The 26110-nt window shown below is 48.2% G+C and overlaps 1 protein-coding gene across 1 annotated transcript in view; it reads left to right on the top strand.

Annotated features, from left to right (window-relative positions):
* Positions 1–9424: 9424 nt before the first annotated feature.
* TNFRSF13B (TNF receptor superfamily member 13B) overlaps positions 9425–26110 on the top strand; it is a 43198-nt gene continuing 26512 nt past the window's right edge. The window contains exon 1 of the mRNA XM_006161633.3: positions 9425–9534. Within this exon, the coding sequence (XP_006161695.1) occupies positions 9474–9534 (61 nt within the window). The 5' untranslated portion in view covers positions 9425–9473. The remainder of the gene's footprint in view (positions 9535–26110) is intronic.

Below are 26110 nucleotides of genomic sequence, written 5' to 3'. Positions count from 1 at the left end.
AGCTCCGGGCACCGGGGCGTAGTGACATGCAGAGGCCGCGCCTGGCCCCCGGGAGCCTACACTCTGGCGGGGAAGCTGACAGCCCTCTGGCCCGTACATGGACCTGCCAGCTCAATCCACGCAGAAGCAAGTGCTAGGGAGGAAATCACAGATGGAAGCAGCAGGGAGGGGCTTGGGTGGGCACTCTGGCCAGGGTGGTTGGGAAGACCTCCGAGGAGGTGAGGACGTTGGAGTTGAGACTCAGTCATGCGAAGAGCCGGTAGCTGAGTGCGGCAGAGAGCAGCCAGGGCAGAGGCCCTGGGGGTGGGAAAGGACCTGGCTGGTCTCCAGCGGCTGCACCAGAGGGAGGACAGAGGAGGAACAGGAGGGGAGAGACGGGAGGTGGGGCAGGGTGCAGGCGCGGCCAGCCTCTCCCTTGGCTTTGTCACCTCTCCCCCAGGACCTCGGGGAGTCGCAGGACTGTGGACGGTGCTGTTCGCTGAGTCATCGCAGGCCTCCCGTAGGGCCTGGCCCCATTTCTCACACGGCCCCGCTTCACTGACTCTCCCTCGAACTGGTCACTTCCGCCCAGCAAGACCCGAAGGACAAAAGTCTGAGGGTGTTTACGAAGTTCATTCATCCATTTCCTCCACGAGAAACAGACAGGCCTCTCCGACAAGGTCCCCGGGTCGCCATCTACACCCGGCCATGGGCTGGGCTCAGGGAGGTCTCCAGGAACAAACCCAGCACCCTCTTGTGAGAGTCCAGTCTCGCTGCTGCCTGGCCCGAAAGATCGGGGGCTTTGTCCTTTTGCTTTGAATTTCCGATCTTATCACCCACTCAGGCATTCACCCACGAAAGCATACTGAGCGCAGAGGCCTTCGCTGGCCCGCCTCTCCGGTGCCCTCGAGCAGCCCAGAGGGCCCGCTGCCTCGGGTTCCTACCGACAAGCAGCCTCGACCACCTGTAAGGCGCCTCTCTTCTTGAGCCCCGATGGGGCTGGAAAAGGCTGTAAGGACCCCTGCTGATCACATGTGCCACAGAGGACGCGAACAGAGGGAGAGAGACAGATTCTTTCTCTCTCGATCTAAGACTTGGAAGTTTTCTCTGGTGTCCAGCCCCGTGGCGCCATCCCCACCTGCACCATCCACCTTGTTATGACTAACCTCAAAGCTACAAGAGCTTACGAGATCACGGCCCGCCTTTCCCCCTGAGCTGCAGTGAGAGAAGGGCTTTACATTGCCTTTTGTTTGCCTCACCCAGAAACCCGGGCCAGGGTGCTGGGAGCTCTCTGCCAGGCTGCACGTGTGCTTAGCAGTCAGCTCTGGAGCAGGCCTGGGGCAGGACACCAGAACCCACCTTCTTTCATTGACGGATGGCCTTTCGTTCTCACTGGGCGCTCTGCGGGCGGCGGGAGGAGCGTGGAGGAACGGCTGCACCGCGGGGCTGGCTGCGGGAGGCCGACCCGATGAGCTCTGTGCTTGGGCAAGCCACGGCACCTCTCGGACCCTCCGTCTCCTCCTCAGTAACACGGAAAGACTAAGACATTAATTTCCGGGGACGAAATGAGGCAGGTAGGCCCACTCATACAAATACAGGGACGTCGCGAGTGGTGTACCTACACTCTCTGCGTGACCCCATGGCTAGCAAAGGCAGCAGCCCCACTGGCTGCAGAGGACTTCCGGGCCCGGACATCTCTGCAGAGACCAGGTACTCAGCAGCACCTCAGCTCTGAGGAGCCACACCTCGCATGTCTCTGGCCCCTTCCCTTTCGTGAGTGACTCCACGCCGGGACTCCCACACATCCGCATTCACCCACCAGGGGCAGGGGCAGGGAAGTGCAAATCCAGGCAGCGCGGCTCACTGCTCTCCTGGCGGCTGTGCCGAGTTTACAGGCTGCAACGATCGCATGTAAATAAAGAGAGCGAGAGCGGACGTGGGACAGCCACGTGTTGCTAGCAGGAGTCTGAACTAGCGAGGTCATGTCTAGTGAGATTGGCAAAGTCCCGATCCCACCAGTCGGAGATCCGCTTTGGGAGCACCCTTCCGAGGGATCCCATGGGAATGCACAGGTGTTGCCCCTAGTGACAAGGGGCCGGAAAGCGCCTCCACGTTCTCCAGCAGAGCAGGGACGCAGAAGCAGAGGTGGGATCCCAGGAGGCAGAGGAAGGAGCATGCCAGCTACATAGGAACTCACATGAGTCTGTCCCAGCACTTCCGGGTGGGAAGGGAAGGTGCGTCATGATGCACACAGAGGACGACTATGTAGAAAGTTTAAAACTTTTAAAACTGCAGGGACCAGTAGTTAGCGTAATGGCTATGTCGCTGGACTCCCATGTAGTTGACCACGGTTTGAGAACTGGACCTGGTGGCTTAAACTCACGCCAAGCGCATAAGCGTGTGTGCCCAAGATCCCAAGAGGAGATTGGAGGAGAAGGGATTGTGGCGTGGCCATCCCTCCTGGGGGGTGATTTCTCGCTTTCTGTCTCTCTGTCTCTCTCTCTCTCTTACTCGTGTAAAATCATGTTGTATGCACTGTTGTTCCCATATAAATACATATTTATGAAGGTGTCAAAATGAGCCTGGAGGCCAGCCAGGCGGTGTGGTAGTTAAGGCGCTGGACTCCCACATGGTTGACTTCAGTTCAAGTCCCAGACCTGGTGGGTTGCTTTCTCACATTCAACTTTTTCTCTCTCACTTTGTGGTGGGCCTATGTGCCCTACAGCAAACTTAAAAATAGTAACAGCAATAATAAATAAAATAAATAAGTAGCTTTTTTTAAAAAAGAGAGTTACCACCTTGCAAGCGTAAGGTTGGTCTCAGTTGAGGACTGTCGATGGGTACTCAAGGTATCCGCAGAAAGGCTGACTTGCCGTTGGGACCAGGGTCACATGTCAATGTGGCACCCACAGGTGACGCCGAATGTAAAGGGGTCTGTGTGCCTCTGTGTGGAGACATCTGGTGTCATCGCTGTGTATGTGAGGGGGACAGCTGGCCCTGCGCACCCCAGACACTCAGAAGCCAGGACGTAATAAACAATGGCGGAGGGCAGGCGGGATGCCCAGGTACAGGACACCCTCACAGGCCAAAGCCGAGCCTCTTCAGAGTCCACTTAAGACAAACCGGGGAGAGGAAAAGAAGCTCAACGGGAAAAGAACAGAAAAGAGAGCACTGGGACCAGCCGTTGGTGTGGTGTTTAAGGTGCTGGACTTCCACTTGGCTGACCGCGGTTCAAGTCCTGATTTGGCAGCTTGCTTTCTTATTTTCTCTCTCTCTTTCTCTCTCTCTCTCTCTCTCTCGTGTGTGCGCACGCATGCACGCGCGATCCTGAGAACCCTACAGCAAAATTTTTAAATACCATAATGATAAATAAAATTAAATAATTCTCTAAAAAGAAAAAAAAGGAGAGGACTACCCTAGACAAAAAGTGACTGCTAAACAGACACAATGAGCCAGCATGGTGGTTATGGTGGCAGATCCCACATGCCTGACTATGCAGTTTGAATCACAGACCCAGCAGTTCGAGAGACATGCCAGGCACATCCATGTACGTGCCCAGAATTCCAAGAGGAGAATAAAGGAGAAGGGATTGTGATGTGGCCATCCGCCCAGGAGGTGATTTCTCACTCTCTCTCTCTCTCTCTCTGGCAAGAGCACATGCCTAATAGCAAACTAAAAAAGAAAGAAAAAGAAAGAGAAAAGAAAGAAAGAGAAAGAAAGGATTAGATATTACTATTACCTTTTTTTTTTTTTTTGCCATGACACCTTCTAGCTGCTGAATTAGATATTGTTAATAGATAACATGGGGCCAGCAAGTGGCATGGTGGTTAGAGGTGCTGGACTTCCACATGGCCAACTGTGGTTCAAGTCCTGGACCTGGTGGCTTGCTCTCTTGCTTTCCTTTTCTCTCTCTCTGTCCCCATCTGGTCAAATTGAAAAATAATAATAACAACACATGGAATTAAGTAAAGATAAATAATTCTTAAAAAAAGATGACCTTACTGAACTATTACTGCTTTCTCAGGGTACTAATGGCAGTCTCTGTAAGAGAATGTCCATGTGTTCTGAAGTGTCATCATCATTCCAGGTGTCCCAGCAAGGTCAGCAGGCAGAGACAGCAGCAGATGGGGACATCTGGGCACCGATGGAATGAGCCATGGAACGTGGAGAATGGCCCAGGTACCCACTAGATTTCAGTCTTAAACTTTCTCTAAGCTTTGAATTTTTCATAAGGAAAAGTTACAAAGGAAATTTTGTTAAAGAAGAAAGAAGAGAAACTGCATCGTCCCACAAAAGGTTGGGGATTCTTATGATCAAGAAACTGTTGTTTGCGTCTTTGAATTGAGTTGGCTACAGTAATGGAAGCAGCACTTGGGAGAAGTTAGTCTGCATGGGAAGGGAGTGAAGTTAGCCACACAGGAGCCCGGGCACGCCTGCATGGATGGCAGTCATGGAAACGAGGCTTTCCCTGCATTTCTAAGATGCGTCCTTTTTTTTGGATGCACTTGCCTTGCCATTTCCTCCAGGACTGTCTAGAAGCCTTGTTAGCATGGCCTCAAAGGGGCCAGAGAGGGGCGGAGACACGAGGGCACAGAGACACCACATCAGGAGAGAGAGGGGTCCTCTGGGTCGCAATGCCACAGACCCCTCATGCAAAGTGGGACAGTGCCACTGGGAAATGTCCTTTGACAGGATAATTTCTCCTTTAACCAAGCAACTCCAGTGAGGGAACTCAAGTGCTCCAAGAAGACACACAAAATATAAAATGTATTAAATTAGCAGCTATAACGTGTCTGGATGAGAGCCTGGGACATAAGAAGTGGTATGTAAATTCTCTTAATTAGTATTCCTAATGAATATTTTTCTTTTTTAGAGGTTTTTGCCTTAGGGCATGGCGGAACCCATGCAGCCAACACAGGCAGAACATGAAGGAGCTGCCTCTCATGTCTAAGCAAGGCTTGGCTGAGAAGAACTGCAAGCAAGGCTAACAGTTACGAGCTCAAGTTTTCAACTGTGTTTGTTGTACTAGTTTGTGCTATTCTGCTTTCAATCTCTCTGCCATGAGCTTTACTGTCATTATGGTACCCCGTAAGGGCAAAATAACACCCCAAGCCCTACTGTAACTTTTACAATAAATCAATTAATAATCCTGAAAGAATGCGGACTCCTAAGGTGGTGAAAATCGGGAATGGGAATAGTGAATTATGAGACTCACCCCACCTGCCTGTGTTAAGCCAAATTAGCGTATGTTAGGCTAAGTTAGTATAGGACAAATTAGTGTAATTAGCATATGTAGGCCAAGTTAGTTTAAGGCTAATTTTACATAAACACCCCTTGTTAAGGCTGCAGGCTGAGTTACCTTATGTTAGGCTGAGTTGGGAGTTAGCGTATCCACCGCCATGACAGGGATTCAAAGATGGGCACAAGAATTCGCTAATTAACAGACAGGAATTCAGCAAACAAGATACAGGAACTCGTGAGCTAACAGAGGAAGGGTAGGTCTGGCTGGCAGCGACAGGATGAACAAACCTGAAGATGCCAGGGGGAGATAACCTATTTTAACTGAGAGTGCTTATCTAAATTCAAGTAGGCAACAGATAGCCCCTAACTACAGATAGTTTCTTCTCTGTGCGCTGTAAACTATGAAAAACTGCTAATAAAACATCCTGTGTTGTCTCCTGAGCTACAAAAACCCCCTCACCCAAAAAGGCCCTACCCAGTAATCAAGATCTAAGAAGAAAATGCACTAGATAGATGGACTTCCTCGCCCTAAGGACTGTGACTGTTTATACCTAATCAAACATCAGGTTTTATGATTATTGTTCCCATGTTTTGAATACCCTATTTTTTAGAGTAAAATCTTTTACTTCCCCTCACCCCTCCTACTCCTGTAAACATCCCTCAATAAATACGTATGTCTCCTAGCCACTGACGCTGCAGTCTTGAGCTTGCTCTGACTGTAGTCGGCTGAGAACATGCTAAATAGCATAGAGGTCTCTGCCTGAATTTCTTCTTGCCTGCGTCGCCTTTCTGTCGAGTCTCAACCTACCCTGGCTGGAGCAGGTCTCAGCAAGGGCACATATGCTCGCCAGAGAGAGAGACAGAGACAGGGAGGGAAAATGAGAAATCACCCCACCCCTCCGCCAAGGGGGATAGTCACACCACAATCCCTTCTCCTCCATTCTCCTCCTGGGATCTTGAGCATGCATGCAGATGCACCCAGCTTGAGTTTCAATCCACCAGGTCATGTGGGAGTCTGGCAACATAACCACTATACCATCTGCTGGCCCCCATGGTGGACATTCTAAGAGTTCACTTAGAAAGATGGGGCTGGCTCAGTAGATCAGCAGTAACGTGGCTCAGAGGAAGCTGGATCCATATGGAAGGTCATGGTGTCCCTCCCTGCCCCGTGGACATGCCCATGAGCCTGGCTGAAAGGCCGGTGGGGGTGGTGAGGGCTGACTGCGACACGAGACCTGTAGAGAGCACTTACATTTCACTCTCATGAAAGAGATCGAATAACCTTTACAAAGATCAGGACCGATTAGCAGGATATATTAAGTGAACGAAGTTGCACACTGCGACTGAGTGAGGAAAGATGCGGTGGGGGCGGGGGGCGGAGAGGAAGTACACCTTTGAGTGACGAGTGTGTGTGAAGTGCCTGGATTTGGCTGCGTGCACGAGACTCGCTGGAACCTGCTGTCTCTGAGCAGGGGGGCAGCACGTCCCAGGTGCCCGGGTGGGAGAGAATCTACTGCTCGTTGTATTCTCTTCATGCCATCTGAGACTTGTCTTTACCACATGTGTACATTTTAACTGTTCAATTGTACGTGTGTCAATGAACCAGCACCAAAACCTGGAGGCGTACGTGGTATCTTTAGGTACCAAAACTCTCCCAGCACCTCGACTGTGTGGCTTAAAATTAGCATCCTGCATCCCCCTGGGAGGCAGCCCAGAAAGGCCAGTTTCAGAATGAGGTTTAGGAGGTTTAGGATGAGGTTCAGAAACCTCCAGCACCTGCTCTGCGGGAGCCCAGTGAGACGGGGAGTCTATTCGCATGGGTCCTGAGATCTGAGCACACCCGATGACGACAGTAATAATCATACCTCGAGTCAGCGTGGAACTGGGTCGCGGTGCTTCCCTCTGTGTGGTTGGAGCCTGATTTTCTTCCATTTGACAGGTCAGGAGAAAATGAGGCCCTGGGAGACTAGGTGAGTCCCCCCGCCCACCCAAAGTCACATGCTTTGTTCTGTCTGGCTTAATAAGGTGTAATATCAAGTGGGAAAAAGCCAGAAGAAAGATGGGGGTGATGCCACTTGTATGTTCCCATTTAAATAAATGTGCCTATTTATTTATTTCGCAGGAGGTTGGAAGAGAGAGGATCCCCAACGTGGCCCTCATGCACCCCAGTCTCAGTCAGTCAGGCTCATGGATATGCACCCCCACAGTGCACCGAGAGGTCGTGGGACCTGAACCCAGGACCTTTCTTAAGTGGGTCCAGCTGCATTGCCACTGCACCATGTCTGGCCCCCATATGTTCCCATTTGTAAAACTCAGGAATGGGCAAAGCAAATCTGTGGTGACAGGTCTCTCCGAGAAGGTCGGGTGTATTGTCTGGGGGCGGCATGAGGGAGCAGGTGTCCTGTCCTGACCCGGTCACAGCTGCCCGGGTATACATACATCAGCATTCGCGGAACTTCTCCTTTGCAATATGCGCATTTTGCTGCATGTAAATTACACTTCTAATGAAGGTAAATAGAAAGCAAATAAAGATCTGTAAGCCCCATTTGAGCAAAACCATATTAGCCAGCTGTCAGCAGTGAGGTGTGACAGACCCCACCAATCCGTGGACAGGATCCGGCTTTCTAGGAGTCAGTGCCATCCCCCGGAGCCATGAGTGGTGAGAGCCCCAGCTCAGGAGTGCGCAGACAGAGGCAGGGAGACAGGTCTCTCCGAGAAGGTCGGGTGTATTGTCTGGGGGCGGCATGAGGGAGCAGGTGTCCTGTCCTGACCCGGTCACAGCTGCCCGGGTATACATACATCAGCATTCGCGGAACTTCTCCTTTGCAATATGCGCATTTTGCTGCATGTAAATTACACTTCTAATGAAGGTAAATAGAAAGCAAATAAAGATCTGTAAGCCCCATTTGAGCAAAACCATATTAGCCAGCTGTCAGCAGTGAGGTGTGACAGACCCCACCAATCCGTGGACAGGATCCGGCTTTCTAGGAGTCAGTGCCATCCCCCGGAGCCATGAGTGGTGAGAGCCCCAGCTCAGGAGTGCGCAGACGGAGGCAGGGAGCCCCCCCCCGCCGTCACCCTGGGTTCGCCCCGTTTTCATGGGCAGTGGGCTCTGTTTATGGCCTCTCCTTCAAAAACCCACCTGCCAGAGCCCCGCTGTGGCTGTGGGACTTTTCACTGACACAAGCAACGAAAATCTGTAAAATGGAAACATTACAAACAAGGCTAACGTACCCTGGGACCATCACCCCATCCTGGTCCGCTCTTGCCCCAACTGGAGGTGACACCATCTAACGCGTCTGGCCACTGTGGAGATGCGGCGTGTGCTCACCCACCTCGGGCATCTCCCCGCCTGCCCCTGCCCTCCCGCCCCAGCCCGGACTGCCTCCTCTCTTCTGCAGCCTTCTGCTCCTTGTCACCCTTCAAAGCTCCCTTCCTGATGCCCTTGGGCTTTCGTCACCTCTTTTCATTTCTCTCACTCCAGCTCTGGCAGTTGCTGGTTCCCTGTCCCCCAGAGCTTTCACAGAGCAGCGTAACGAGATAGCCTGTCCATCCTGTCTAGTGTTGATGGAGAACGTCCCCTAAGAACGGAACTGCGTGTTAACTCGGTTGTTCTCAGAACGACCTGGGAGCCAGGGAGTGCTCTTCACTCATTTTACAGACGGGGACATGGAGGCACAGAGAATCCGGCATGTGGCAGAGCCGAGACTCAAACCCAGGCCGCCAGGGTCTCCAATTCTCCCTCTCTGCACATTGAAAGGTGTCAGGACAGGAGGAACACAGAGAAGCATATGGGCTTCTGACACAGTCAGGATGGCTTCCAGGAGGAGGTGACACCGATGGAGCTTTGAAGAAAGAACAGGAGGAGCTGACCAGGCAATGAAAAGGGCTAAGGTTGCTAGGGAAGAGGACAGGGCCTGAGCCACGCTGGAGGGCCACGAGTGAGCGCCTGGGGCCTGGCCTGGCCTGGGGTGCATGCCTGTGGGCCGAAGGTCAGGCCCAAGAGGTGGGCCAGTGCCAGGTGCAGAAGAGCCTGAGCCACACCGGAGTTGGTGCCCAGGTCGAGGCCAGGCCTCCCTGCCCGGTGCACAGGATGGTGGCGCCCAGGGGACTCCTTGGTCCCTCAGACCAGCGAGCGCGCAGGCGCGGGTGGAGGAGGTGTGGCTGATTTACATCCTACAGGTGGAGGGGAAAACCCAGGAAACGCGGCGCAGGCTCTAATCAAATGCAGGCTATTAATAAAGTCCTGAGTAATGAGTGGTCTGGGCCGGAGCAGGCCGGGCGGCCGGAGCCGGGCGGGACGGGCGGAGCCGTGTGAGTAGCAGGGCATTGGGAAGGGGCAGGGAATGGGCCGGGCGCCTGTGTGGGTCGGCGGGCTTGGGGCGTTCCAGTGGCTCAGTGGCCGGACAGCAGAACTGTGAGCCCGGCAGTCCTGGCCTCCCCCAGCCTCTGCACGTGGGAGCCCGGAGTTCGGGTTCTTGGGGTGGGGCCTCCCAGGAGGGGCAGGAGCTGGAGGGGGGAACTCCTTTTAACCCCCCCCGCCATACCCCCATTTCTCTCCCCTCCATTTTAGAGCTGAACTCAAACACCCCACAGTTCCATTTGGAGCTACTTTATAATTTATATCTTAAAGACAAAATCTCTAAGAAAACCAGAAACTAGTCTGCGAAGCACAGTCCCTGGGTGCCATCCCAGAGCTAGTCCTGTTCCGACCGCCCTAGCTGGTCCCGTCTTCAGTGGCTGCTTCTCATCGCCGCCCAGCAGGGCCCTCACTGGTGCTTGGGTATGACATTGAACTGCTGGCTCCAGCCTGTCTTTGTTTTCCTGGGGCTGTTTATTTGTTGAAGATGCTGGGCCATTTACCCCGCTCCAAGGGACAAGTTACCTGGGAGCCTTGGGGCTGGAGCTGATGAAAGGGCTCCGTCTCTCCCAAGCTGAGGGGACCCGGCAGGGTGGACAGGGAGGGGCTGTCTGCTCCTCCAGAGTCTCTCCCGCCATTCCCTCGCCTCTGTGTCCAGCGACCATGTCCCCAGACATCTCACCAGCCCAGGGCTCAAACACATCAAGTTTCTGAGCTCTGCACAAGCTGGGGCCTGAGGCCTCCTTGACACGGGCTGAAACTGCCAGACAGGAGCCGCACAGTGGGCCGCGGCCCGCGGGAGTCAGAGGTTCTAGCCCCTGTTGTCCACAGCCTCGCTCTGAGCTTGGGTGAGCCCTCCCTCCTCCGTTCCACCAATTGTGCCTCAAAGACATGGAAGTGCTTTGAACCTGCCGGACCTCCTCTTGGGGTCACAAGCCCAAGCTCTGAGAAGGCCTAAAAAAAAAATGTGTTGACTTTCTTTAACCCAGTGTTTTCAAACTGCTTTGACCACAGAGGTCTCTCTCGGCAGAGCACCTGCAAACAGGATGAGCATGTGAGGGAGCACGTGCCCAGGGCTCCAGGAACCAGCCACCTCGGCCCCCTCTGGCCTCAGGGTTCAGGGCATGTCTCCATCCTGCATCTGAGTCCTGCTGCGGCCAGGGGTGTGTGTAGCCTCGGAGCCCGAGAGGGGCTCTTCCTTCCTTCCACTTCCCTGTCAAGCTTCTGTTCTGCCTGGCTGCTGTCAGTCTTAGGGGTTTCCTGCCCCTCTCAGGGGCGGGGGTGGTTCTGGAATTTTTGGAGGTCCAGTAGGGTGGAGGAGGAGGAGCAAGGACAGCACCCTCTGACCCCCCGGAATCTGCCATCTGTTAGTTGGGCACTGTCTCCCCACCAGGACCAATGGCTTTGGCGGCTTCCAGGCCATGTGTGGGTCTTGGAGTCTCTTGCAGGCTGCCCTCGTCCCATCGAACCCACTGTCCACTCCCTGGCTCTTTGCAGTGTGGCCAGGCCCCACTCCCTCACCAATGGAGGGAGAATAAGGGGGGGGGGGTCTCTTTTTAATTTTGTTTGATCCTTTGATTTTTTTTAATTGGCATTTTTGTTTTTTATTTTTTTTAAGTTGCCAGAGGGCACGTACATTTACCAGAAAGACACAGGGAGAAAGCCCTCCCTAGTGGGCACGGCCGTGCTGCAAGCCCTTCTCCTCCGCCCCTCCATCTTGTCAGGACTGGGGCATGCATGTACGTGTGCCCGGCGTGTTTCTCAAGCTGCTGCGGTTGGGATTTAAACTGCAGTCGGCCATGCGCATCCTGCTCCCCTAACCACTGGGCCGTGGACCTGGCCCTTCAAATTCACTATTAAAGAGGATAGTCGCGTGGTTCTGCAACCTAGGAAGTATGAAAAGATGTATAGTAGAAAATCTTCCTTCTCGCCTTTTACCCAGCTGCCCAGCTCCTGCCTCTCAGCATTACTGAGACGCAATTTACACGTCACTGGGCTCATCCTTTAAAGTGTTCCAGTCTCTGTCTTTTTTTTAGTGTGTTTACAGAGTTGTGCAACCATCACCGCAATCTAATTTTAGAGCATTTTCATCACCCTAGAAAGAAACCTTGTCACTCTTCATTCCTCCCTCCCGACTCCCAGCTCTCGGGGACCTCCTCTACTTTCTGTCTCTGTAGGTTTGCCTGCTGGGGCATTTTATGCACACGGATCACTGTGCTGCGTGTGCGGCCGGCTTCTTTCACTTAGCTTAATGTTCTATTTTGAAAGAATTACTTATTATTTATTTCTTTATTTGACAGAGAGTGTTGTGTGTGTGTGTGTGCATGTTTGTTTTGTTTGCTATAGGGGTCTTGTACTTGCCAGAGAGACAGAGAGATAAAAAGTGAGAAATCATCCCCAAGGGGGGATGGTCACACTGCAACCCCTTCTCCTCCATTGCACTTTCAGGATTTTGGGCATGTACACACACACACACACACACACACACACACACACACCCCTGGCCTGAGTGTTAAACCGCCAGGTCCGAGACTCAAACCACCATCAACTACGTGGAAGTTCAGCAACATAACTATTACGCCATATGCTGGTCCCTATTTATTTACTTTTCATTTGACCAGAGAGAAACAAAAAGAGAGAGAAAATGAGAAAATAAGGCACCAGGTCTGATTTTTTTTAATTGGCATTTTTGTTTTTTATTTTTTTTAAGTTGCCAGAGGGCACGTACATTTACCAGAAAGACACAGGGAGAAAGCCCTCCCTAGTGGGCACGGCCGTGCTGCAAGCCCTTCTCCTCCGCCCCTCCATCTTGTCAGGACTGGGGCATGCATGTACGTGTGCCCGGCGTGTTTCTCAAGCTGCTGCGGTTGGGATTTAAACTGCAGTCGGCCATGCGCATCCTGCTCCCCTAACCACTGGGCCGTGGACCTGGCCCTTCAAATTCACTATTAAAGAGGATAGTCGCGTGGTTCTGCAACCTAGGAAGTATGAAAAGATGTATAGTAGAAAATCTTCCTTCTCGCCTTTTACCCAGCTGCCCAGCTCCTGCCTCTCAGCATTACTGAGACGCAATTTACACGTCACTGGGCTCATCCTTTAAAGTGTTCCAGTCTCTGTCTTTTTTTTAGTGTGTTTACAGAGTTGTGCAACCATCACCGCAATCTAATTTTAGAGCATTTTCATCACCCTAGAAAGAAACCTTGTCACTCTTCATTCCTCCCTCCCGACTCCCAGCTCTCGGGGACCTCCTCTACTTTCTGTCTCTGTAGGTTTGCCTGCTGGGGCATTTTATGCACACGGATCACTGTGCTGCGTGTGCGGCCGGCTTCTTTCACTTAGCTTAATGTTCTATTTTGAAAGAATTACTTATTATTTATTTCTTTATTTGACAGAGAGTGTTGTGTGTGTGTGTGTGCATGTTTGTTTTGTTTGCTATAGGGGTCTTGTACTTGCCAGAGAGACAGAGAGATAAAAAGTGAGAAATCATCCCCAAGGGGGGATGGTCACACTGCAACCCCTTCTCCTCCATTGCACTTTCAGGATTTTGGGCATGTACACACACACACACACACACACACACACACACACACCCCTGGCCTGAGTGTTAAACCGCCAGGTCCGAGACTCAAACCACCATCAACTACGTGGAAGTTCAGCAACATAACTATTACGCCATATGCTGGTCCCTATTTATTTACTTTTCATTTGACCAGAGAGAAACAAAAAGAGAGAGAAAATGAGAAAATAAGGCACCAGGTCTGGGACTCGAACCACAGTTGGCCATGTGGGAGTCCAGTGCCTTAACCATCACACTACCTGCCAGCCTATAATGTAATGTTTTCAAGGACCATCCTGTTGTACCATGGATTATACTTCACTCACGTTAATGGACCTCAGGCATTGTGTTCTTCCGTTCATCAGGAAATCCACATTGGGGTATTTCTACCCTTTGGCTATTGTTGATAATGCTTCTGTGACCATTATGGTAAGTTTTGGTAGGTGGGTTTTCATTTCTCTTGGGTAGATAAGATACCTAGGAGTAGGACTGCTAGGTCATACGGCAAGTCTAACATTGTGAGGAATTGCTGAACTGTTCTCCAGAGCGACTGCACCATTTTATAATCCTGTTGACTATGCGAGGGCCCAGCCACGTCGCCTTCCTCCTGACGGTGTGGTAGAGAGGGGCAGTGGTAGCTCGGCGTGGGCTGGGTTCTCATTCCCCTCGTGACATGCAGAGCCAAGCCTTCTGTCCACGAGCCTGTTGGTCATGCACATGTCTTCTTTGGAAAAATATCTCTTTACATCTTTGGGTCATTTTTAGCGTGGGTCATTTGTCTTTTTATTATTTGGTTATAAGTGCTCTTCTTACAGTCTGGGTGCAGCTCCTCGTCAGGTGTATGATTATTTGGTTATAAGTGCTCTTCTTATAGTCTGGATACAGCTCCTTGTCAGGTATATTATTTGCAAATACTTCCTCCAAGTCTGTGGATTGTCGTTCTACTTTTTGATGGTATTCGTTGGAACGTGAAGGTTTTAAAGTTGGGTGACATCCAGTTGACTGATCTTGTCTTTTATCACATGTGTGTTTGGTGTTATTGCCTAACTTCAGATCAGGAAGCGGTATCATCATGTTTTCTCCTAAGAGTTTTATCATTTTAGTTCTTGCATTTAGTATATGATCCACATGGAGTAGACAGATGTTGTATATGGTGTGAGGTAGCGGTCCACATTCATTTTTTTTTTTTTGGAGAGGTTTTCGCTATAGGGCGCGTGCACTCACCAGACAGACAGAGAGACAGAAAGCGAGAAATCACCCCCTAGGGGGGATGGTCACGCCGCAATCCCTTCTCCTCCATTCTCCTCTCGGGATCTTGGGCACGCACGCACACGCGCCCGGTGTGAGTTTAAGCCACCAGGTCCAGGACTGGAACCGCGGTCGACTACGTGGGAGTCCAGTGACATAGCCATTACGCTAACTGCTGGTCCCTCCACATTCATTTTTTAATATGTGGACAGACAGTTGTCCCCACCACTGTTTTTTGAAAACCCTATTATCTCTGCCATTGAATTGCCTTGGTACCCTTGTTGAAAAGCAATCAACCATTGAGCCAACCCCATAACCTAGTGGTTAAGGGAGCCAAAATCCCATGTGGGAGACCACAGTTCAAATTCCGGCCCCAGAGTCTTGAAGAATACGCCAGGTGCTTCTGCACTCATGTCCCAAATCCCAAAGGTTGGAGAAACGGAGGAGCAGGGATTGTGGTGTGACCACGCCCCACTAGGGGGTGCTCTCTCCCTCTCTTTCTCTCTCTTTCTGTCTCTCCAGCAGTGGACACACCCCCTAGAAATTTTTAAAAGGATGAGAATAAAATTATGTTAAAAAAATTAATTGACGGGAACCAGCAGTTAGCGTAATGGCTATGTCGCTGGACTCCCACGTAGTCGACCGTGGTTCGTGTCCTGGACCTGGTGGCTTAAAACTCACGCCAGGCGCGTGTGCGTGCGTGCCCAAGATCCCGAGAGGAGAATGGAGGAGAAGGGATTGCGGCGTGACCATCCCCCCTGGGGGGTGATTTCTCGCTTTCTGTCTCTATGTCTCTCTCTGTCTGTCTGTCTGGCGAGCGCACGCGCCCTACGGTGAAAATCTCTAAAAAAAAAAAAAAAAAAAAAAAAAAATAATTGACCACAAAAGTTAGGCTTTATTTTTGAATACTCAATTCTACTCTATCCTTGTCTACTTTGTCTATACTTTTTCTACTGATCTTTGTCTATCTTTATGTCATTATGAAACTGTCTTGGTTACTGTAGCATTGTAGTAAGTTTTGAATTGGGAAGTGTGAGTCCCTCAACTTTGTTCTTCTTTTTTGAGAATTTTTGGCTCTTCTGTCTCTTACATTTCTCTATGAATCCTAGGGTGGCCGATCCAGTTCTGCAAAAAATCAGCTGAGATTCTGATTGGGATTGCATTGAATCTGTAGAATAATTTGGTAAACATTGCCATCTTAACAAGATTAAGTCTTTCAATCCAAGAATGGAGACATTTTTGAGACCAGCAGTTAGCGTAATGGCTATGTCATTGAACTCCCATGTAGTCGACCATGGTTCGAGTCCTGGATCCAGAGGCTTAAACTCACACCGGGTGCATGTGCATAAGTGCCCAAGATCCCAAGAGGAGAATGGAGGAGAAGGAATTGCAGCGTGGCCATCCCCCCGGCGGGGGGGATTTCTTGCTTTATATCTCTCTGTCTCTCTCTATCTTTCTGGTGAGTGCATGCGCCCTATAGCAAAAACCTCTCTCAAAAAAAAAAAAATAAAAAGAATGGAGACATTTTCCATTGATTTAAATCTTCAGTTTCTTTCAACAGTGTTCACAGTGTTTGACGTACAATTCTTGCACTTCTTGTGTTAGATTTCTTCCTGAATACTTTATCTAAGACAAGTTTGGGGCCGGCCGGTGATGTGGGGGTTAAAGCAGCTGGATCTCACATGGCCCACTGCACAGTTCGAGTCCCACACCTGTCAGCCTGCATGCTCAAACTCCTAAGAGAAGAATGGAGAAGAGATTGTGGTGTGGCCATCCCCTCTGGGAGGTTGCTTTCCCTCTCGCTCTCTCTCTCTCTCTCTCTCCAGCAAGTACACACATCCTATAGCAAATTAAAAACAAAAAAAAAGTTCAAGGAAAAGGCGTAGTATGAAAAAACTATGCATAGATTTCGGATATTTTTGCACCCAAATAAACTTGTACTTTAAATGCATTTTCTGCAAGCTTTTTGAAATCTTGTAGAGCTAACAGAAATTTAAAAACATCTTTTTCTCTTCTTCCTTAATAAAGATGAGGTTGAAGACCGTGGCCTGTCCTCATGCATGTCGTTGGGTCCAGGCAGCCTCACGCAGGGGCACACACCCATCTCTGCAGGATGGAGCCTTCCTCCCCCACCTGACCCCCCACCCCATCCATTACAGCCCAGCTCAGAGCTCCCAGCCAAAGTTCACAATCAGGTCTGCTTGAAAGATTGGATGAGGTATCCCTCTGTCTATGGGGCATGTCCACTCCTTTCTGTTCAAGTCACTTCTACAAATTTTCCTAGCAAAATTGGAAAGAGGAAGAACAAGGAATCCATTCTTTTACCCAGCCCTGCCCCTTTTCTCCTGGACACAAACCTCTTTCAGACCCTTGTAGGAGGAATTGGCCCGTTAACAATCCTTTCGCCCTCTTCTGCCCACGCCTGGGCCGTGGCCAGCACAGCTCTCCACGCTGTGAGAAGTGGAGTATCAGTGAGGGTGGAGCTCAGAAGGCCGGCCCGCATCACTGTGCTCAGTGCCACGACAAAGGCCCACGCTGGCTCTGTGCAGGAAGCAGCAGCACCCTTGTATATCGGGAGGACAGTGGGTCTCACTGACGGTTGTTCACATCGTTAGGACGACACAAATATTGTTCATGGTGGAGTCATATATGACTATGATTACCTTTCTTCCCTTTTTAAAAAAAAAAATATTTTAGAAGGGCCAGCAGATGGCTGTAGCGGTTACGTCACTAGACTCCCACATGGTTGACCACAGTTCGAGTCCCGGACTCGGTGGCTTCAAACTCAGGCCGGGTGCATGTGCGTGTGTGCCCAAGTCCCAGGAGGAGAAGGGATTGCAGCATGGCCATCCCCCCTGAGGAATGATTTCTCACTTTCCCTCTCACTGTCTCTGTCTCTCTGTCTCTCTCCCGCAAGCACATGCGCCCTACGGCAGAAGCCTGTACTATTTTTAAAATTTAGAGAGGGTCTGGCCGGCCTCCCAGCTGGCCCGCAGGCACATGCCGCCCGGCTCAGCTCCTTCCGAGGCAGCGTCTCCTTGTGTTGCCCAGGCCAGCCTCCAGCTCGTGGTACTCCTGCCTCATCGTCCCTGAGTCGCTGACAGGACCACACCACCGTGCTGGCCTTTAGGGTGGACGGGGGAAGGAACCCAGGCCGCCATGTGGTCCCAGCCTGGAGAACAGCACACCATGGCGGGGCCTCCTTTCTGTGACCTCTTTAGTTTTCCTGGAGTTGGTGTCCCCTGGGCTTTCTCGGCACATGTCAGTCATTTACTCCAACTCTGGCAGCTACAGCTTAGCACCTGGTCAGACATCTTTGCTAGCTGTCGTTTTCTGTCTCCTCTGTTATTCTAACTGGGCCGGGACACCCTCTACTCTCTCAAGCAGCTGTCATCTGGGGACGTCATCCGTCTCGTGCTGAGGAGTTCCAGCTTCAGCTTTCTGCTGAGAGGGGTCCCCTTCCACACCCCGCACACATTTTTGTATTCCTGGATTTGAAAGAACACATCCTCCAATAACTTAGCAAGCTCTAACATGTCTGATCGTGCCTTCTTCTGCCCCACACGTAACTGATCATCTATGAGGGGACTTCGAAATGTTCACAGAAAATCAAATTACAGACACGTTTACTGCAGAAATTTTGAAACCCATGAATTGTTTTTTCATAATACACACTTCCAGGAACTTTTTGAAGACCTCCTGTAGAGCGTTCTAGAAGAAAATTTTGCATCATAAAGTTGAAGGCTTTGTTTTACTTTCTTCCTGTTTTGCTTTTTCTGTAGTAAAATACATATGACAAAAGTTACCATTTGTAAGTATATGATTCAGTGGCATTAACTACATCCATAATCGCCACTATCTATACTCAAAACTCTCCCATCACCTCAAACAGAAATTCTATTTTTTTTTTTTTTGGAGAGGTTCTTGCTATAGGGCACGTGTGCTCGCCAGAAAGACAGAGAGAGACAGAGAGACAGAAAGCGAGAAATCACCCCCCAGGGGGGATGGACACACCACAATCCCTTCTCCTCCATTCTCCTCTCGGGATCTTGGGCACGCATGCACACGCGTCAGGCGTGAGTTTAAGCCACCACGGGTCCGGGACTCGAACCGTGGTCAACTACATGGGAGTCCAACAACATAGCCATTACGCTAACTACTGATCCTCTCAAACAGAAATTCTGTGTCCATTCATCAATAACTTCTCACCACCCCTCACCGCCAGCCCTGGTCACTTCTATTCTGCTTTCTAACTCTGAATTTACCTATTCTATTTACCTCCTATAACTGAAATTATGTAATATTTGTCTCTTTTGTATCTGACTTCTTTCACTTAGAATGTCTTCAAGGATCATCCATGTGGGAGCATGTGTCAGAACCATCATTTTAATAATGGAATATTTCATTGTACACTTTCAGCACATTTTTTACTCTGTGGATGAAAAACTGGGCTGTTTCCACTTTGGGTACTGCGAATACTGCTGCTGTGAATGTGGGTGTACAGCATCTGCTTCTATCCCTGCTTCAGTTCTTTTGGATAGACACCTACGGTGGAATTGCTGAGTCATAGGATGGTTCTGTGCTTGCGATGAAGTGTCAAATTACCTTCCAGGGGGGCAGCTCCAGTATACATTCCCATTCTCCACATTTCCAACACTCATTACCCGTTTTTCATATAATAGCGGTTAGAGGACGAGGTCAACATACAGTGGCCCCCAAAATGAGAAGGAACTTTGAGACTGAAAAACAAAGTAAGCAACCCCATGGGGCACATAGCGGGAATGTACAGAGGAGTAACTTACAGACAGGAAGGGTCAAGTGGACAGCAACCCACAGCTTCACTCTGCATCGCTTTGAAGTCAGCTGGAGCTTTTAAAGGGAAAGCAAAAGAGCTAAAAATAGCACCAGGTTTGGAGATGTGATTGCCCCCAGGTTCTCAAAATAATTCATCTTTTCTGAATAAAGCCCAGCTGCATAGTAAAGTCATTGTACATGGGTGAGGGAGGATGGAAGGCCCAAGGTGACTTGGTCCTTACAAAATGGAGTCCGTCTAGTTCGTTCACACAATAGCATGTGATGTGAAATGGAATCTCTTGTGGTTTGGATGTACATTTCCATAACAACTAACGATGTTGAGCATCTTTTCATGTGCTTATTGACCATTCGGGTATCTTATCTGGTAAAATGTTGAGTCAAGTCTTTTGCCCAGTTTTGACTTATTTATTTTTGCTATTGTTGTTGTTGAGGTGTTTTTTTTTTTTTTCTGTATTCTAGATATTAATCCTTTATCAGATACATGATTTGCAAATATTTTATCCCATTCTGTGAGTTGTCTCTTCACTCACTTATAGTATCCTCTGATGCACAGAAGTTTGAAATTTTGACCAAGTCCAATTTATCTATTTTTTTCGCTTTTGTTACCTATGGCTTTGGTGCCATAGCCAAAGTGTCACTGCCAAATTGAATGCATGAAGATTTTCCCCTGTTTTCTTCTAAGAGTCTTATAATTTTGGCCCTTAATCTTTGATCCATTTTGAGTTAATTTTTGCATGTGGTCCAAATTCATCCTTTTGCTTATGGATATCATATTCCAGCATGATTTGTTGAAAAGATTGTTTCTTTCCCCAGTGACTCATCTTGGTAACCTTGTCAAAATCACTTGACTATGTATGTAAAGGTTTTTTTCTGGGCTCTCTCTCTATATATATTTTTAAATTGGCTATAGGGTGTGTGACCTTGACAGAAAGAGAGAGAGAGACAGAGAGAAAGAAAGTGAGAAAGCACCTCCCAGGAAGAGGTGGGATGGACATGCCATAATTCCTTCTCTTCCATTCTCCTCTAAGGATTTTAGGCATGCATGTACCTTGTATCTGGCATATCTCTCAAACCATCAATCAGGTCTGGGACTCAAACAACATAGTTGGCCATGTGGGATCCAGCCACCTTAACCACCACACCACTGGCTGGGCCTTTCTGCATTCTTTTTTTTTTTTTGGAGAGGTTTTTGTGACAGGGCGCGTGCACTCGCCAGAGAGACACAGAGAGACAGAGAGATAGAAAGTGGGAAATCCCCCCCCGGGAGGGATAGCCACGCCGCAATCCCTTCTCCTCCATTCTCCTCTCAGGATCTTGGGCACGCACGCACACGCGCCAGGCATGAGTTTTCAGACACTGGGTCCAGGATGCGAACCGCAGTCAACTATGTGGGAGTCCAGCAACATAGCCATTACGCTAATTGCTGGTCCCTCTGCATTCTTTTAATGTGGTACAATATACAGATAGGTTTCGGGGTTTCGTTCTTTTTTTCAGTGTTGAACCATCATTGTGTTCCATGAATAAATTGCACCTGATCATGATGAATAATCCTTTTACTATGTTGTTGGATTTAATCTGCTAATATTTTATTGAGAATTTTTGCAACTACATTCATGAGGCATATTGGTCTGTTATTTTATTTTCTCGATATGCTTTATTGAGGTTTGGTATTTGTGTGATGCTGACCTCATAGAATGGGTTAGGAAGTATTCCATCCTCTGATTTTGGGGGGAGAGTTTGAGAAGGATTAATATAAATTCTTTTCTAAATGTTTGATAGAATCGCCAGTAAAGTCATCTGGTCCTAGAATTTTTATTGGGAGGTTTCTAATTACTGATTCAATCTCCTTGCTCAGTATAGGCTTGTTTTTATTTTCTATTTCTTTATGTATACGTTTTGTTAGATAGTGTGTTCCTAGGAATTTGTCCATCCCCTTACCTAGGTTCTCCAATTTCCTGTATATTGTTCATAGTAGTCTCTTACAATCTTTTTTATTTCTATAAAGTCAGTGGTAATCACCCCAACTTTATTTTATCTTTGGAGAGGTTTTTGCTATAGGGCACATGCGCTCGGCAGACAGACAGAGACATAGAGACAGAAAGCGAGAAATCCCCCCCCAGGGGGGGTGGCCACACTGCAATCCCTTCTCCTCCATTTTTCACACAGGTTCTTGGGCCCACACACACACACGTGCCCGGCGTGAGTTTAAGCCGCCAGGTCCGGGACTTGAACCGTGGTTGACTACGTGGGAGTCCAGCGACATAGCCATTATGCTAACTGCTGGTCCCACCCCAACTTTACTTTTTATTTTAGTAATTTGAGCCATCCCTCTTTTTCTTAGTCATTAGCTAAAGGTTTGTCAATTTTGCTGATCTTTTTGAAGAGTCAGCTTTTGGCTACCAACTTTAAGTTTAGTTTGAGCTTCTCTTTCTTTAACTTTCTTTTTTCTTTTTTCTTTTTTTAGGTTTTTGTCATAAGGTGCATGTGCTCACTGGAGAGAGACAGAGAAAGGGAAAATGAGAAACCACCCTCCAGGGGAGATGGCCACACTGTAGTCTCCTCTCCTCCATTCTTCTCTTAGGATTTTGGGCATGCACTCACATGTGCCTGGTGTGATTTTCAAGCCACTGAATCTGGAACTCAAACCCTAGTTGGCCGCATGGAATCCAGTGTCTTAACAACCCATCACCTGCTGGCTCCTTGAGTTTGTTTATTTCCTCAGGGTGATGGTTTGAGAATCCTTAGGTGATGATTTGAGCATTTCATTTTTTTCCCAGTGTGCATTTGCATAAATTTCTCTCAACATTGCTTTCATTGTACCCACAGCTTTGGAATATTGTGTTTTCATTCTCATTTGTCTCAAGATATTTTCTAATTTCTCTTGTCATTTCTTTGACCTATTGGTTGTTGAAAAGCATGTTGCTGGGGCCGGCAGGTGGTGTGGTGGTTAAGGTGCTGGACTCCCACGTGGCCAACTGCAATTCAGGCCCCGGTTTCCCTCTCTCCAATAAGCACACACACTCTATGGGAAAAACCAAGAAAGAAAGAAAGAAAGAAAGAAAGAAAGAAAGAAAGAAAGGAAAGAAAAAGGTGTGTTGCTTAATTTCCACATATTTGTGGATTTTCTAGTTTTCCTTCTGTTATTGATTTCTAGTTTCATTCCACTGTGATCAGAAAAGATACTTTAATGATTTTAAATGTATTAAGGCTTGTTTTATGACCTAGCATATCCTGGAGAATGTTCTATGTGCATTGGAGAATGGTATGCTGCTGTTGTTGGGTGGTATGTCCGTATTTGTCTGTTAGTTTACAGAGCTGTCCAGGCCTCTTCTTCTCGTCCCTCTATTAGCTCTAACCACATTCTCGGCAGGCAGCCAAGAATGAAGCTTTGACAGTAACCCATACATTTACACAAGGGGGAACTGCCAATCTTCTGCAGTTGCAATACTGAGATAACACAAGAGAATTGAATATTTTCTCTTTTTTGTGCCTTATTTTTACTGAAGAGCAATACAAAATTTGAAAGATTTATTCATACCTCAAATTTGTTTGCCATAAACCCTTTGAAATTAATGCATTTACTTTTGCTTGGTTCATGGCAAATTAAAAAACAAAAACAACTTAGGTCTTCAATTAGATTGTTAAGAACAGTTTTAAAGATCACGGTGATGGCAGAATTGGTGTATTTCACCATAATACACCTGTTTAAGAGAACAGACGCTAATACTGAAAAGGCTTTACATCTGACATGGGTCATCTGCCTGGTGGGAGCGCGTTTCCGGCTCACTCAGAGCCAGGATCTCGAAATGCTCACAGGACTCTTGGGCAGATTTTGCCGACTGCTCAAACAGTGGAGACATGTATAGACATTACTTATCCTATCAAGCTTACCCACAGCAGGACAGACACAGAATGAGGTGAATACTGTGGGTAAGATTCCCGTTCCGGGAAAGGCTAAAGTCAAAATGTATTTTTTGGTAAGTATGTTTTAAAAACATACTTAAAAACTGAAACTAATGCTGGAAGGCCACCAAAATAACATGGGTGTCCTGTCTTCCAAGGAAGCACAGAGCGTGTTGCCTTACTGCAAACCTGCCGCCTTGCCCCTCGGCACTTCAAGGCGAGCCCAGCCACTCTGCCACAGTAGAGGCGATGTTCCCTGTCACCTCCCTTAACTGTGCTCTCTGCTCCAAGGACAGCCGCTGTCTGCACTGCTCTGGAATAACACCTTCTACAGTGTTACAACAGCCAGGGAGGCTGTGACAGGCACCTGCTATACACAAGAACAAACTAACCCTAACCCTGAATAAGAAGAAATGCAAGGATCTTTCTACGAGGTCTGTACTTAAAGTTCTCTGAGCTAATCAGTGGGAGAGAGGCCCAATCTAGTCTCCCCCTGACTTCCCCCACTCACATAACCTTTTGTGGACACTTAAAACTGGACAAGCGCAGTACTCTTGTTCCTTAGAACCTTTAATCGGTACTCCGGCAGAAGTGTCCTTCTGATAGGAGAGTGCCGCGGAATTCATTGCTAAGCTGGAAGCAGAGGCTGAATGGTTTGGTGGGAAACGGGGGTGAGGGTGAGGGCGCTGGGGGAAGTCGAGGACCCCTCGTTAGTGTGTCATTGCTGGGGCTCAACTTCTCTCAAGGTTGGCAACTTCCAGGTCCCTGTCCATCTCAGCGCATCCCTCCCTGGGCTTTTCTGTGCTCTGCCCGCCTCAGCTCGCTTGCTGGGTCGTCCCTTCCTAACACCCTGGGCTGGAGCACTGCTGCTTCTCACCAGCTGGTCGGTGGCCGTTAGGCATCGTGTTCGTTCCCGGTCCCCCTGTTGGAGTCTGCAGGCCACTCATCAGCTGCTCGCAGCCTCAGGAGAACTCGGTTCGAGTTGTCTCGCATCATCTCTTCGCGTTTGGGAAGGGTGTGCGTTTGTCTCACAGAGCACGTTCTGCACATTTCCAAGAACTTGCATTTCTCCAAGACACGTGCTTCTTCCAATTCTTTTACAAAATAATGAGTTTCACCCTGAATAGCTGCTCTGTGAACCAAAAGCCTGGAATGAATTTCTCCAAGCTCCTGGATGATGAGGGCGCTGAGCCTGCGGTCCCCGAGTCCCTCTTGTTGCCACCACCGCGGGGCGGCTCACAGCCACAGGGGTCTGTCCCTCTGTCCCTCACCCCGGGCCTTTACTTCTGTACTGCCCTGTCTGGGTGTCCCAGCTGTTAGTGTTCGAGAGTGAGGGGTCGATCTTCAGTGTTAGTTAGAAGTGCCTTTCTCCTTCCGTCAGTTTCCCGACTATTTTGAGACTCTGTCTTCAGACGTGCGTGTGTTCGTAATTGTGACATTTTCCTGCCGTGGCCCTTCTGTCAACTGCATTGCTCTTTGTCTCTTATAAACTCGTTTTTAACTTACAGTCTGTTTAGTCCGACGTTAATATTGCTGCCCCGCTTTTACTTACTAGTTTCATCTTTTTATTTTTAACCTCTTTGTCCTTTGATCTAAAGTAAGTCTCTTGTAGACAGCATAAAGATTAATCCAGTGTTTTTTAACCCAATCTGCCAATTTGGTCTTTTTTCATTTTTTTAAGTTTTTTTTTTTTTCTATAGGGCATGTATGCTCACCTAAGCGAGACAGAGAAAGACAAGAGGGAAAGGGAGAGATCACCCCCACAGGGGGCACGGTCATACTGCAACCTCTTCTCCCTCATTCTCTTTCAGGGATTTTGGGCACACATGCACACACGTGTGCCTCACGTTTGTTTTGGTTTTTTCCCAAGCTACCAGGACCAGGATTCGAACCATAATTGGCTATGTGGAAGTCCAGTCCCTTAATCACTATGCCACCTGATGGCCCCCAATTTTGCTTTTTATAGGAGAGCTTAGTTCATTGGCGTTTACTGTGATTACTGACAAAGACTTCTGCGTTTATTTCTCTGTTCTTCGTATGTCTTATAAGCTTCCCGTTCTTCAATTCCTCCTTTTGTATACATAGTTTACTTTTTTGCCGTGTGTCATTTTGATTTCCCACCTCTTTCCTTTTCTGTACATTTTAAAATTATTTTCTAGACAATTGTTTTGGGGATTACAATTAATATTTTGAATTTATAACATACTAGTTTAGGTAATACCAATTTAATTTCCATGGTTTACAAAAAACCTCTGTTTGCGTACACCGCAGTTCCTTCCTTTTATATTGTTACGGATTACCTCTTTTAACATCGTAGGACTGTTACTGTAAGTTTATAATTACTGCTTTATGAATTTTGCCCACTAAATTATATTGGACTAAAAAAGGAGTTAGAAATTATACCAAAAGTGCAACCATTCTGGATTTTATATGAACCATGTAGTTACCTCTACCAGTGTCCCTTATTTTTTCTTATGACTTCTGGATACTAAAAATGTACTTTCATTTCAGCATGAAGGACTCCCTTCATGATTTCTTTTTTTTTTTATCATCATAATCTTCTTTATATTACATTGGATTACATATAACTTTACATTGACTTCCATTGCTTTTTCAAAAGGGAATGCCATGCATGTCGGTCAATACAGAGACATTAATCTCCCCGCTTTATCATTCAATGTCTTTTCCATGCATTTCCCAATAATTATTATTATTATTTTTTAAAACAGTCAATCACTATTGCTCATTTTGCTTGTTAAAAGACTTCACCCATCATGAAATACTTCCCAGACCAGTCCAGTTGAGAATACTATACACGTCATCATCAACAGATTATAAACCATATCTGTTTCTCACTAACATCCTCTCTATTGTTCACTTGCTATCTTTCTCTATCCTCTTCTCTCTCTTTTTTTTTATAGTTTATTTTTATTATAATTTTTTTCCCATCACAACACACAAATGAATTTTCCATCCAAAATACACTGTGCATTGGCTCAATCAAGCAC

Source organism: Tupaia chinensis, unplaced genomic scaffold (genome assembly GCF_000334495.1).
Source record: "Tupaia chinensis unplaced genomic scaffold, TupChi_1.0 Scaffold138725_1, whole genome shotgun sequence".
NCBI classification, from domain to species: domain Eukaryota; kingdom Metazoa; phylum Chordata; class Mammalia; order Scandentia; family Tupaiidae; genus Tupaia; species Tupaia belangeri.
The sequence above is the reverse complement of the archived record's forward strand: the minus strand, read 5'-3'. Positions and strand labels throughout refer to the sequence as shown.